General features: G+C 32.4%; 1 protein-coding gene across 1 annotated transcript in view; it reads right to left on the bottom strand.

Annotated features, from left to right (window-relative positions):
• Positions 1 to 16,233, bottom strand: part of TRHDE (thyrotropin releasing hormone degrading enzyme) — a 367,060-nt gene that overhangs the window by 66,958 nt on the left and 283,869 nt on the right. Inside the window, exons 11-12 of the mRNA XM_069490875.1 lie at positions 11,030 to 11,163; positions 10,867 to 10,922 (exon numbers count right to left, since the gene is read on the bottom strand). Of these exons, the coding sequence (XP_069346976.1) occupies positions 10,867 to 10,922; positions 11,030 to 11,163 (190 nt within the window). The remainder of the gene's footprint in view (positions 1 to 10,866; positions 10,923 to 11,029; positions 11,164 to 16,233) is intronic.

The raw sequence follows: 16,233 nt of genomic DNA, 5'->3' as shown, positions 1-16,233 counted from the left end.
TTCTCCTTTACAAAGGAGACTCAGAGTGCTAAGCAAAGATTATGTGGGTGGGTTAATTCTAGCTCTGATCACAAAATAGTCATGACTTTCTTAGACTAATCTGGAAGGCAAGTTATATCACATTCATTTCAAGGAAGTGTTACGAAAAAAAGGTAGATATAACTTTAAAATATCATGTAAATCCATATTGAATAAAAATAATAAGAAGAGAGCTAGGATGGTATGTGAAGTTAGACATCACTTAGCGTCACACTCTGAATCTCCAGGAAACCCACGGGAGCTAACACAACTGAGTGGCTACATCTCTGGGTGGATATCAAAAGGCACCAAGCTTTGCCAAAAATTAGTCCAATCAGTTCTTGATAGAGCTTTGACCAACTCTTGAAGAAACTGACCAATTAGGTTCAAATTATGGGTTCTAAATGATCAGAATTAACTCCTACTTTCAATCTTGTTCTTATCAATTTATTTCTTGTTGAAACAAACTATTTACTTTTTCTTTCTTTCCTCCATCCTTATTTCCTCAAAGAACATGTCAGGATAACCACAAAACCTAAAAATGTCATCTTTTCTCAGTTAATACTCACTGCAGGTAGCTTAACTGGTGCTACCTACTCGTACTACCAGCAGATTTGCAAATTATTCCAGGTTAGAAACCAGGTTATCTTGCAAGAAAACACTCCTATGGCTTCCACCAGGACAAACTACTGAACACCTTAGAATTATGTGCATGGTCAATACATTCATTTAAATATAAGGGTATCTCCTACTTTTATGAGAACTCTCTAGTACCTTTTCCATGCTTAGGAAAATTTCTGAGACACCCAGATTATGAGTGCTGTTTACAGCTATCAAAAGGAATATCTGAAATGGTAACATATTAAGTAGTAAAAATAAAAATGTTTTTGATTACCTATAACTGATTCCCTGATATTCTGATTGTTGAATGACCAGCTCCTGACTCTAGGATCCAAAGAGGACAGACATGTTAAGGGTGACTATTCTAAAGCCTTCTCGCTTCAAAGGAGTACCTTCCTGTTCAACCTCACGCCAGATCCTTTGGGCCTTGAAAGCAGTGATTTTCACAGTATTGTGTGTATCAAAACCACATGAAGTCCTTAACAAGATGCAGATTCCTAGGTAGTCCCAGGAATATACAGTTTTTAATAAAACATCCCGATTGATTCTGATACAGGTGGTTTCTCAGGTTATGCTCAAAGAAGGACTGCATCTGCATATACAAAGAATTTCCAGCAAGCACCAGAAGGGATAACTCAAATTCATGAAAGGAGAAACACTAAGATAAAATAATCCAGCCCTGGACTCTAAGGTTAGAGAAATATTCATGTCTTTATGTTAAAAGTACATCTTACAGATCTATTCCAGTAAAGTTTACAGCATAAATGGACATTTTGGAGGAAGCTCTGCCTAAATAATTAAATTATTTGTGAATGGGCAATTATTTCAAATTCTTAGGAAGTTCAGAGAAAATTCCTATGAAATCTCAGGTTTAGGTTTCAAAACAATTAGAGAATCAAAAGGATCATAATTTGTTCTATATATGATCAGAAAGCAATAACTACAATGTAAGTTATAAAATTGTTTTTAATGTGTGAGATGCAAAAGAACAAAAATATATAAATTTAATAAAAATTTGCATTTGCATTTGGAAATTTAGGCTACTTATTCTCACAAAAGAATGGTACATGCAAATCCATGTAAAGTGCAGACATTATTTACAGTTTTGTTACTTAAGAGCAGGCTACTTTCTATGACTATAGAGCAACATCACACTAACAGAATGAAGGACAAAAAACATATGATCATTACAAGAGATGCAAGAAAAGCATTTGAAAAAATTCCACATCCATTCACTAAAAAATGCTCAACAAATTGGGTATAGAAGAAATGTACCTCAATACAATCAAGGCCATACAGGACAAACCCACAGCAAACATCACAGTTAATGGAAAAATTAAAAGCTTTTTCTCTAAGATCCAGAATAAAACAAGGATGTCCACTCTTACCACTTCCATTCAATATAATACTGGAAGTATCAGCTGGAGAAATTGGGCAAGATAAAGAAATAAAAGGCATCCTAATAGGAAAGGAAGAAGTTAAATTGTCCTTGTTTTCAGGTAACATGATCTTATATATAGAAAACCCAAAGGACTTCACCAAAAAAGTGTTAGAACTAATAAACAAATTCAGTAAAGTTGCAAGAAACAAAATCAAAAAGTATAAATCAGTAGCATTTCTATACACTAACAGGGCACTATCTGAAAAAGAAATCAAGAAAACAATCCCATTTACAATAGCTACCAAAGATAAAATAGTTAGTAATAAATTTGACCAAGGAAGTGACAGAGCTGCACACTAAAAACTATAAAACATTGATGGAAGAAATGGAAGAAGACAAAAATAAATGGAAAGATATTCCACATTCACGGATTAGGAGAATTAATATTGTTAAAATGTCCATGCTACCCAAAGTGAGCTACAGATTCAATACAATCCCTACTAAAATACCAAGGACATTCTTCAGAAAAATAGAAAAAAGTTCTAAAATTTGAATGGAACCACAAAAAAAAAAAAAAAATCTCTGAATAGCCAAAGTAATCTTGATTAAAAAGATCAAAACTGGAAATATCGCACTACCTGATTTCAAAATGTACCACAAAGCTATAGTAACCAACACAGCATGGTACTGGCATAAAAATAGACACAGAAACCAATGGAACAGAATAAAGAGCTAGAACTGAATCAATGCATTTACAGACAATTGATTTTCAACAAAGGTGCCAAGAACACACAATGGAGATAGAACAGTCTCTCTAATAAATGGTGTTGAAAAAACTAGATATTCCTATGCAGAAGAATAAAATTAAACCTTTATCTTATACCATATACAAAAATCAACTCAAAACGCATTAAAGACTTAAATGTAAGACCTGAAATAATGAAACTCCTAGAAGAAAACATAGGGAAAAGCTCCATGACATTGGTGTGGCAATGACATTTTGGATAAGACCCCAAAAGCACAGGCAACAAAAGCAAAAATAGATAAATGGGACTATATCAAACTAAATAGCTTCTGCACAGCAATTAAGCAATAAATGAGCCAAGAAACAATCTACAGAATGGGAGAAAATATTTTAAAAATATATATCTGATAAAGGGTTAATAGCAAAAATATATAAGGAATTTAAACAACTCAATGACAAGAAAGGCACACTGTAGCTTTGACTTGGGTGGTGCAAAGACAATTTATGTGGCAAAAGTGTCTGTACCCCCATAATATTCTGAAATTTAAAAAAACGGATTAAAGATCTGAATAAACATTTTTCAAAAGAAGATACACAAATGGCCAGCAAGTATATGAAAAAATACTCAACAACACTAATCATCAGGAAAATGCAAATCAAAACCACCATGAGAAATTACCTCACTCTTGTTAAAATGGCTATTATCAAAAAACTAAATACAACAAATGCTGACAAGGATGTAGAGAAAAGGGAAATACTTGCACAGTCTTGGTGACAATGCAAATTAATACAGCCATTATGGGAAACAGTATGGAGATCTATCAAAAAAACTAAAAATAGAACTACCATATGATCCGGCAATCCCACTACTGGGTATATAAAAAGGAAATGAAATCAGTATGACAAAGAGATAACTGCACTCTCACGTTTATTACAGTATTATTCACAACAGCCAAGATATAGAATCAGCTTAAGTGTCCATCAGTGAATGGATAAAGAAAATATGGTATACATACACATTAAAATACTATTTAACAATAAAAAAGAAGAAAATCCTGTCATTTGTGGCAACGTGGATGATCCTGCAGAACGTTAGGTTAAATGAAATAAGACAAGCACAGAAAGACAAACACTGCATGATCTCACTCATACATGGAATCTAAAAAGATGATCTCATAGAAACAGAGACTAGAATGGTGGTTACCAGGGGCTGGGGCTATTGAGAGAGAGGGATTGGGAAGATGTTGCTGAAAGTTTACAAAATTATAGTTACGTAGGAAAGATACGTTCAAGAGATCTGTTTTACAGCATGCTGACTATAACTAATGACAATATATTATATTCTTGAAAGATGCTTAGAGAGTAGATATTAAGTGTTCTCACCACAAAAATAACTATGTGAGGTAATGCATATATTATTTACCTACATTTAACCATTTTATGATATATGTACACTTCAAAGCATCATGTTGTGCCTTATAAATACATACAATTTTCCGTCAATTAAAAAATATAATAAATTTGAAAAAGAAAATAGATCAAACCTACAGAAGATGTTAAAATACTTCTACTTTGTACTCAGCACTCTCAGACATTAGGCATTAATATTAAAACATTTTCTCCTACACAGCTGAAACACAAATCTGGCACCGGAAGGTTACAAATTTGCTTTTGATTTAAGGCAGCACCATTGAAAAGTCTCTAAGAAAGTTTGCCATCCTCAAGAGCCACAGGCCTGCCCTTAATGCCTCAGGAGATTTGTACTCTCCTAAGTACCTGTTATAGCAGCTCCCCATAAATCCTCATCCCAAGGACAACATCTGTGACTCCACCCTCAACAGATTTCTAAAGACAGCTCAAAGGAATGTATTAACTCCCTCTCTAACCTTGAGCAAACTAGCATATGCCTGCAGGAACCGTGTAGCTTGAAAATCCAGAAATATATTCTAGGCTTTTACTGGGTTATAATAAAAAGAAAGCTGAAGACTCCCAGCTCGTTACAGTAAAATGTCCTGAAAATTCTTTCAGACTATTTTTAACATTTATCTGTGGCAAAGTGCTGTATAAACTAATTTATAGGCCGTTTGGATATGAATTTTTAAATAATTGCATGCAGAAAGGTATAAAATGAGAGGGCTTCAAGGTGACGTTTTTGTATGTCTCAAGATGAGCATTTGCTGATGATGACAAATAGATAATTAGATTCCCCAGCCTCAGAGATGTGAGAAATGTGATCTTTTGGGGATGGCCATGAAGCTCCTGAAAGGAATCACTCCGAGTCACTGCTCATAATATGGAACAACTACACCAGCTAGAAAGGCTGAGAGGATAACTACGAGCTAATTTTAATAGCTTTTGGTCAATGGCAGAAGATTGCAAGCATATAGCCAACAATAAATCTTAGTTTGCAATGAACAATTTTATCACTTTCAGGATTTCATAAATATTTAATTTTAATCCTTTTGCACACACATTCTGGTGGCTTAACAAAAGATAACTAAGAGCATTATCACATATGGCTACTTCTCCCAAATGAGTCTAATACAAACAGCGGAAGAATCATCCTTCTGTCCTCGTCCAATGAGCACAATAAACAATATATTAGAATCAATGTTCTATTATTATTATTAACTCTCATGATTCCATTGTAAAATACAACTAAGAAAGAAAATATGTGTGCTGAGATTATACAGTATTTTAAAAAAAGAAAAGGGTAGGAATAGAAGAAAGAATTCTGAAACTAAACATGCTTTATAAAATCAGAATTTATAAAGCAGTAGACAGTATTAGAGGGATCCAAGATCCTTGATCAGGTTTTTCATAGCAATGTGCAGCTAAAGTGAAGTAGTCCTGTTATCTGCATAACAGAGCGGGAAAATTGGGACAAAAAGTCCTATCTGCCAAGGTATTTCTCACAAAAGGTGTCTAAGTCATTCCTTCTCAATTTTATTTATGAAAGATCAGCACATTACACTTTTGAACAACCAGCTATCAAAGTAGGAAAAATAGCTTCTCATCTAGCCAGGGTCAGGGTGCCGTTGCTTTTCAGGCACATTATACTACTATTTTCTGAAGTAGGGGAAGAAATGATCAACACATGTTTTTCAAGAGAAACCATAAACAAGGTATAAGAGAGTCATCCAGAAGACACAAAAGAACTTCTAATAACAACCATGTTGGAAAGTCCCATGAAGAGCAGATACTACCACTCAGTTTGTAAACACTGTCAAGGCTATTTTAACAATACTGTTATTCTGGAAACCAGGGCTCAGAAATGAAAAAAAAACAAAACAAAAAGTGTACATTAAGCCTTGAAATGTTCCTATAATTTCATAATTTACTTCTTCACCAGCCATTATGTTTTCAGTGGCTATTGTACTTAATTTCCCGTATTTATAATATATCTCAGATTTATAAGCTATGAAACAAGCTTATAAAACAGTTAAAGTATAATTATTCATTAATTTGTATCTATATATTCATCAAACATGTATTATGCACTACTGATAACTGCTCACTAATAGGTACAGCACTTCTAAGAGTGACATACATAATCTCCAGACATGGGTCTTTATGCTTGTTAATAAAACAGTAATATTTTACAAGAAATAACTGCTATTTTATTCTTTAAAAAAGTTTGTGAGCTAAATTGTAATAATCGGTGCTAGTTAAAGCTTTGTAAATGACTGGATCCTTAACAGAATAGCCTATAACAGTAATTTTAAAATTATGTTATACAGGCTAAAAAAGTATGTCATGATATTAACAACACTGGCTTGCGTGTATTCTGCATAATTGAATTTTCCAGGAAACTGGTGACTAAATTAAAAGAAAAATCAATGTAGTGACTGTCCAGGGTGAGGAAGATAATGACAATGATGATGATGATGATGATGATGACAATGATGATGATTTATCTCTGGAACTGTTTTGAGATACACAAATTTACTAAATAATTTTCATGTATTTTGAATATTTTCAGATAACATGCCACATAAATCCACAATCCAGTTATGCACACTTTTATAGCTTTTCTACCAAAGGAAAAAAAGATATTCTATAAAAAAGATCTGCATTAGAATGTTTATAGCAGCATAATTCATAATTGCAAAGATGTGGAAACAACCCAAGTGCCCATCAATACATGAATGGATTAATAAAATGTGGTATATGTATACCACGGAGTTCTACTCAGCCATCAAAAACAATGGTGATCTAGCACCTCTTATATTATCCTGGATAGAGCTGGAGCCCCTTCTACTAAGCGAAGTATCACAAGAATGGAAAAACAAACACTACATGTACTCACTATCAAATTGGTATTAACTGATCAATACTTATGTGCACATATAGTAGTAACATTCATCTGGTGTTGGGCAGGTGTAGGAGAGGAAGGGAGGATGAGTATATTCACACCTAATAGGTATGGTGCGCACCATCTGGGGGATGGACAAGCTTGAAGCTCTGACTTCGGTGGGGCAAGGGCAATATATGTAACCTAAACATTTGTACCCCTGCAATATGCTGAAATTAAAAAAAATAGAAAGGTAATCAAATAATATGCAGTCACAAAATCTAGGGAAAAGTATGAAAAAAACTCATGCCAAGCATCTCATTAATAAAAAATGTTACATTAAAAAAAAACCACAAACACCCAACAAATACATTAATTGATATCCTGTATGTAGCAATGAAAATTAGAATATGTAATTGTGGAAACATAATCATTTGATAAAGCAGCTTATATCTTTTTTGCCCATCTAAAGTATGATCATAAACAGCTTACATCTTTTAATAAAACAAGGAAATAATACAATATTATCAGAACCTATGTATACAAAATTATAGGCCTTGACTTAGGGACCTGAATAAATTGAGAGAAATAACATTCTGTCATTGGGAACCTCAAATTTTAAAAGATGTTAAAACTCTACAAATTAATTTATAAATCCAATGAATATCTAGCATCCATTTTTTTTCTTTTTTCTTTTCTTTTTTTTTTAGAGATAAGGTCTCACTATGTTGTCCAGGCTAGATTAGAACTCCTGAGCTCAATCCGTCTCCCACCACAGCCTCCCCAGTAAATGAGATTATAGGCATGCACCACCATGCCTGACTGTAGCAGAATTTTGTATTGGAATCTGTCAAACTGATAAAAAAAATTTATATTGAAAAGAATAGTTAAGATTTTGAATAAAAACAAGATCAAATTTTGTCAGCTTCAATATACTATAAATCTAAACTATTTAAAACAATATGGTACTGGTGCCAAAAAGAATGGAGACTAATTAAACAAAATCAGATTAATTCCCTAAAATACGAACATTTTCATTAGGATAATGATATCATTTTAAATCCATGGATAAGAAAGCCTTTTATAGGAAATTTAATAAATATTTGCTATCCTTCTACTTGTTATCTTTGAAGAAGCCAAAGTGTGCATGGTATGTTTAGGAAACTAAAAAAAAGTTGATATAGATTGAATAGCAAAACTCTATCTACTAGGTTACAATGAAATATGAATAATTCTTATTGTTGATTATAATCACTTTGTTGTGCTATCATATATTTTTCATTCTATCTAACTATATTTTTGTGCCCATAAGCTTTCCCCACTTTATCCCCCCTCCCCACTACCCTTAACTCCAGATAAATATGGGGCATTTGCCTTAATAAATCTGATTTTGTATTTATTTGCTCTCATATTAATAGTAAAATTATCTCATGTGCAGTAAAACAAATTAGAAGTATATATTTGATGAGATTTACATATTTCCTATGAATTTGTATAAATGATAATGTAATTATTTATTTCAAACTTTTAAGGCTTCCAAAATTTAATTGAAAGAATGTTTTGCCTCAGTGAACAAGGAATCTAATTTTGGAAAAAAATGATCCACTGAAATAAATAAAATGTTCTATTTTAAAATAATTTCTATCATTTAATGCAGATGAGTCAAAAGATCCTTTCCTTTCAATTTTCATCTGTCCTCTGTCTTGAGGGTATCACTACTTATATTGCTTTCTCACCATCATTTCAAACCCATAAGGATTCCCACGAATTACTGTTTCAAAACCCCTCAGTCCTTCTATTTTGCCTAGCTCTTTTATTGAAATAAGTAACGTTACTGCCAAGAACCAAGATGATGGCATAGTGCGCTGGTTGATGGCACAGGCTCTGCAGCCAGAACACCTGGATCCAGGCCCTGGCTCTGCCAGTTATTAGCTGTGTGACTTTACACAAGTGGCAAGACCTCCCTGAGCCTCCATTTCCTCACCTTTAAAGTGAAAATAACAATAAAACATATTTATATATCTTATCGGGTTGTTGTGAGAATTAAACAAATTACTATATATAAAACAGACCACCATCTCACACCTTGTGTTTGATAATTATATGCCAGTGATATTAGTTCTCACTGAGTTCCTAACCTTTTCCTTGGGGCACTCAACATTTCTCTCTTTTTCTTTCTTTCTGTTCCCCTTTCAGTGGAATATTACATTAAGTACACTCTCTTTCTGGCTTTCTGGACTCTCTAAACGTCTATGTCAAAATAATTTTTCTGTCATACCTAATACTTTCTTCAATGTTTTCCTATTCCACTGCAAAGCATAAGCTACATCTTAATCATTATCTTCATATATCACTATCTCAGCAGGCCTTCCTCCATCTCTATTACGTCTAAATTTTTGCCCAATAAAATGGTGCTGTAGCATGAAATAGCCCTCGTTTACCTTTGCTGGAAGTGAACCCCAGCTCTCATTAAACAACTACATGCAATTGGTACAATTTCCTTAGAAATTTCCTCCCTGATAAATTGTTCTTACATTTGCCATTCAGTTAGTAGGCAAATTTGTGCCTGCAACTCTACAGAATGCTTGGTTAGAAGAAGGCACTGATACAGCGTCACTCGTCAAACAAAAAAAATACTAGTAATGGTTCTTGGCTTCCTTAATGGCAATAAGGAAGGCAAAAATCAGAGATTTCTTTTTTTTTTTTTTAACATAAAAGCACTGGAAATTTCTTCTTTACTCTGCTGTATGTGTTCTCCCCTCCACATTACTTATATATTCAAAATTAATTTCTGCAACTTCATTACAAACTTTGGCTTTGCTTCAATCAAAGTAATCATCAAGTCTTCTAAATGTAAACTTATTATTTTGATGGATTAAAATGCTACAGGGTGTGAATACTTTTTAACATATGGAAGAGTAAAAAATTTGATTGAATACATACACCATAAAAGCAGTTGCAGGTCCCCTGTATGAATAAATACCTATTGCTAAAATAAGTCAGGTGTTCATATCAGCACAGACATAACTAACCAGTTTCACACAAGTATCTTAGAAGAATATGTGGTAAATCACGATAGCAAAAGGTACCCATGTCTTAATTTATAGCTTAGAAAATTAGATTATTAAGATTAAAACTGTGCTTGGATGTGAAATAGTCAAAATATTCAAAGAACTGAGTTTATTTTACGATTTTGTCTCAAAATTGAGTAAATACCTTGAGTTTATAATCAACATTTCACTTAATGACTATTCGAAGGAATAACTGATTTTAACATAAATTGAATTATGAATATAGCACAGTTATTACTATAACTAGCATAACTAAAATCTTCTGAGAAGATTGATATATATTTCGTCCAGAACAGTTCTACCCAGTGGAATATTTATTTCTGTCTTGTAGCACAAGCTTCTTGTCATCATGAATCACATTCAAAAAAAAAATTTTAAGAAACTGCTATATATCAAGAAAAATTGCCGATATTTGAAGGTTTTTTTCTATCAAAAATTAAATATGGCACAATGGTTATTTTCATAAATGAAATTGGGAAGAGATTATTAATCTTCAGACTGTTAAATTGAACTTGCAGAGAAATTGATCAAGCCTCTCCTAATTTGGAAATACCCTGTGGCTATTATTGATTGAGAGTTTTGGACACTAATTATAATTCATATCCAAACACGAAGAATGTGAGACAGACATTGTTTTTTAAAATTTCCTAAATTCAAAAAATATATACTATTTAGCTTAATGGAGGAAGTTTTGCAGACATGAGTGTTTACTGTGGAGAGCCACAGAAAAACATACCTGGCCAGACTGAAGGCATCGTCGATCAAACCCGCTCGATTACTGACAGATAGAACCTATGAGCCCAATCAGAAAAAAAAAAAAAAAAGGGAATAATTTAGGATTAAAATGGCAGGTGTTCACATATCAAAACAGATCTTTGATGAGCAAATCCAGAGTATACCTCATGGTTCCTGATTAATTGATCAATTAATAATCTCCAGTTCCTTAGGTCATAGTTGACTCTAAAATAACCAGTTTGATTGATGTTCCCCAGCAGCCAGCTTCCTTTGTCGAAATAAGTTATTCTGTGGTGCTCTGAAAACAGCATTTTGGAAGTAAATAGATTTTGAATTTTAAGAGTGAAAATGGAATGGAGTATATTTTCTTAATAACAGATATAACAATACCAATAGTTAAAAGAAAATTCCATCCTAAGTACCTAATTGAAACCTACTCTTCAATTAATCACTTGCATCTAGAATTTGCTAGACAAACCTTTAGTTACTAATTATAATCTCAATTAACTGTTTTCTTATAATTAACATTTTTGTTCTTGACAAAACCCTATTGCCTATACATAATTTTCTTTCTCAAAATAAGTGTTACCCAGAAATCTACCATTGAATTCATGCAGCTTCTAATTAGATTATATTAAGGTATGTTGCTAGAATAAAAGCAGAGGTTTTAGATGCATAGTCTACTTATTTTGCTTAGTAAAAAATGATTAAAACACAGAGCTCATTTATTTGAAAGTCACTATTGTTTCTTGCCTTTTTTTCTTGTGCTTTCTCGGAAATACTAATAAATAACAGACTTTTCAACATCATCAATAATGCTAGAAAAAGGAATTTTGTTTGTTCAAGACTGTAATATTTTCACATAGAAACAACAATAATAAATTCCTATTGGTATCATTCTGGGAAAATGGTAACTTGATTATGTTTACCAGCTAATTTAGCAGAAGCCAGTAAAAATAGTATTATAACTTCTTACATATTTAACTCCTTCAAATGTGGTACAGAAAGAGAACTCCGTTCAGTTATAAAGTCAAGCTTCCCTGATTGCACAGAACCACATTTCACAATTCTAATAATTTTGCTATTGATCTTCAGTACTCATGCTTCATAAAATTTACACAATGAAGTTGACCAAAATTTAAACACACATGCACACACACACACACACACACACACAGAGTCTGACATCCAGGAGGGAAAAATAAAACCACATTGTTCTACAAACAATGATGCAAAACCATAACATACATCACAGAAAGCATATGCCACACATCTGAGTAGGGGACACATTTCTAGTTCTTATGCCATTATCAAAGATTTTACACATCAGACTTCAAATAGAAAATAAATTTTCCCCTTTATTTCCTTGAAGGACTGAATTTACAGAGTACTCTGTCTCAAGTAGAGGCCACACAAGAAGATGTCATATCACAAAAATTATTGGGAGGACATTGATGACCATTCAATTCTCAGGTCTGGGATGGGGTGGGCTAATTAATCCAATGCATGTCACAGATGACTGATTTTCAAAAATCTGCAGTAATACAAAATGTATATAAACCCAGAAGTATGCTGAATGTAAAAATTTAATCTTTAATGTTTCAAATATCACTTCAACTTCTCACCACCTTTATAAATCATGTCTATTGGAAATATACGGTAATTGAATTGTCCACATGGTTCATCTTAGGTCTCCTGACTTCATGTCTTTTTTCCTATGTTATGATCTATTGATACAAGACGGTATAACACTTTTGCTGTAATATGGTATACATTTGTCACATTCTTATATTGACTTGAAAGGGGAAATGGTACTGGAAAAAGAAATATAATAGTGTAGGAAAGCTGGATTCTTGTTTCAGCTTTCCTAAACATAAATATTTGAATGTAGGTCATTGATTCTCTTTGGTTCTCAATTTTCTTACTGTAACCTGAAGGTCAAACAATGGCCGTTAACACTCCTTCCAATTCTACGATTCAATGGAAGAAGGGGCTATTTTTCTTAGAGATTTTACCTTCCTTAATCCATGGTACTTGGAAAAATTAACGGATATTTTTCTAAAATGCAAGTTATTTCTCAAGTCTCTGAAACTTTATAATTGTATATTTTTCAAAATTTTAATGTTTGGCCACACAATTGCTTTGAAGAAGTTTTAGAATGTCACATCCATTTTATAAATGTAAAAATGACAATAAAAATTACTAACAATATGGTGTTCTTAAAAACTAAACTAAAATAATCTCATAAAGACTTCAATTGATTATTTCTGAATCCAGTGAATAAAAATTAAAACTTAAATATCAAGAATATTGTTTCTCCTGAGTAAGCCTGTCTTCAAATATACTAAGATTTTTATAAGAAAAAATATTAGAACTATGATTGAATTCACTTGAGCTAAGAGCAAATTTGATAATTTTCATCTAAGAAGTATTCTTTTTTCAAAAAGTTATAATATTAAAGCATCGAGTTTAATATATAAGTTAGATTTTTTACAAGTTTGAAATGGTCATAGATTTTTATGACATTAAATCTACTTTTTAAAGTTGCTTCCTGTTTGCATTTTAGAGAGCTAGCATAACTCAAGCTCAGGCAATTCTCTTGGCTCTAGTTTTTAAACTTATTCAACAACTTATAGGTAGAATTTAGTCAAAGTAAAATAAATATGTACATTAAAATAGGAAAATAATTCCTATACCTTCTACAATATCTGACCAGAATAAGAAAAACAGGTTTATATTGTTTTTAAGTGTGTCATTATTAAATTTATATCTGAAACCTGAAGGTTATTACTGTTCATGAATATTTTTATGCCTTGTTACAAATGAGATCTTTGGAGAAATGATTCCCTGAAAGATTTTGTAATAGATTTTTAAATATCTTTTCAGTTCTAGTTAATTATATCCCTAAAATGTTCTTCAAATTTACTAATGGCAAGCAATGAATTTTAAGGAGATCTTTTCCAATAGCCTAATGAGGTATGGTATTTGATTAGTACCATAATAAAAAGTATAGAAGTTATATTTTGAGTGTTGGTAATAATAATTAAAAATTATATTTATAATGTATCCAAATGGCACAAGACTTAAGACTATATCAATGTATAGAGGAGTTGGTATTTTATAAAATTTTATATTTTATACTTTCTTTTGTAATAAACAGGGACAAGAGATTAGGCATTTCTACCCAAAATTTGCTGGTTGCAGAGAATTAGAATTTTTTAAAAGAGGGTCAACCAGAATAACAAGGGTAACAATGTGAGACAAAATCAGGGATAACACATTATAATAGTTTCCTCACTGGACATTTGTGAAAATAAAATGAGAATGTTCCGTAAAACATATAAAGAACCATGCGCATATATCCAAAGACATCATATTTTATAACTGACAGATCTACAAAGCAACTTATTGATGTATTAAGACCTTGAGGGGTGTGTGTGTGTATGTGTGTGTGCACGCGTGAGCGTTTAGTCAGGGGAGGGGTAAAGAGAAAAGACATCCAAGCTCCTAAAGCCAGCTCTTACCTAACTAATTGACTGATATTTTGAGCAAGTTATTTGTCAAGTCCTGTTTTTCTCATTTGTATAGTGGAGATAAAAATAATACTCATTTCAAAGGTTTGTGAGTCTCCACCATTAAATTGGAACTAATCAATGAACATTTATGTGCACATATGGAAATAACATTAACTGGAAATCAAGCAAGAGGAAGGAGGGAGGAGGAGAGGGGTAAATTCACACCTAACAGGTACAATACACACTATCTGGGGATGGGCACACTTATAACTTTGACTCAAATGATACAAAAGCAATTTATGTAACCAAAACATTTGTACCCCCATAATATTCTGAAATAAAATAAAACAAAATAAAGGTTTGTGAGTCTCAAGTGAACCAACATTTGAGGAAAATACTATAGTATCATGCTATTTTTAATGTTTACTTCTAATTTTCAGGATCCATTTCTCTTCTATTTAAACCTTTTTCCACCAACATTTGGCATTAAATTTATTCCCCTCTACTCACTGTTAGCTGAATAGCCAATCAACATGCAATCTACTATACATAAACATATCTGAAGTTTTGATATTTTCATATTAAGAATGAAAAAGATAAAAACTTCAACCTGCTTTCAATAACTTAAAAATTGGTTTAAAAAATTATTTTTAGGCTAAAAGGATCTATGCCTTACCTTGGCATTAATTAGATATTCACCCACAGTGTTTTTAAAAACTTGAACTGTCAAGAATGTATGATGATGCCAATCAAATTTACATTTTATATTATCCATCAATGATTTTGCCTAAACATCTTGTAAGATCAAATCTATATCACTACAGATAATGAAAAGATCTGGCTATTATAATTAAATATGGAATTTTTTTTACATATGTTGAGAAAAATTGACCAGAATATTTTCTTCCTGTTTTTATGGGGAAAATTTTCATTGATATTAATTGACAATATTTTGAAGAAAAGGAGATGTTACAACATATAAAAGGAGACAAGAATTAATAATCTTTCCTTTTCCTTCCTAATCTTTATTTGGTGTTAGTTTTTTGTTAGTCATCAGAATGAAGGACTTCCTGACAAAATTGACTACAATGGGGATGTAAAGGCAAAACAAGAAGGTGGTCTTTCTTTTAGGTGCCTTTTGGAAACTTTCTTCCAGATTTTTGTATTTATAAAGTTTTCAGAAAACATTTCAAGAAGGATTTACTTAGTATGGAGATCCTGAAAAAGCCTCAACATTTCAAATATGACAATGTTTACATCAAACAGAGGATTCTGCTATGACGTAATGGAAATGACCCATTATTGTGTGCAGGTCACACATTGCACAACTTTGGAGTGGGGGTATGTGCCATTTATCATAGTCTGTGTAAATAGCGTCTCCTAAAGTTACACACTGAGCAAACAGTGCAGCTGTGTATAACAACCATACATATCAATGTAGGTAATATTTTAGGCAAAAATATGGTTTGAACCAATACATTGTTATTATTCCTGAATGATAAGGAAAGGCTCTAAAGGGAAACAATTTGTCAAACATAATCAGTGGCTATTGGTCACAGAAAGCTGTGATATTATTCTCAATAATCTTTGAAGGATGAGGATACCATGAATAACGGCATGGAAATAACTAGGGAGTTTAGAGGAAAGGTATCCAATAAGAACCAGACTTGCCCTGAATCTTCCCACCGTCTAAAGGTGAAGTTTTGTGCTAATCCTGATGTTTGATTAGTATATTTACATTCTTTTCATTTTCTCATTTCCATTCTACCTTCCAAAGATAAACATTTTACTTTATTTGTGAAGATTGTTGTATCTCATACTCCTAGCAATCCTGTGGAGGGATGACTTCATTC

Source organism: Eulemur rufifrons, chromosome 16, assembly GCF_041146395.1.
Source record: "Eulemur rufifrons isolate Redbay chromosome 16, OSU_ERuf_1, whole genome shotgun sequence".
NCBI classification, from domain to species: Eukaryota; Metazoa; Chordata; class Mammalia; order Primates; family Lemuridae; genus Eulemur; species Eulemur rufifrons.
Note: the sequence above shows the minus strand (reverse complement) of the source record. Positions and strands in the feature narration are given on the sequence as shown.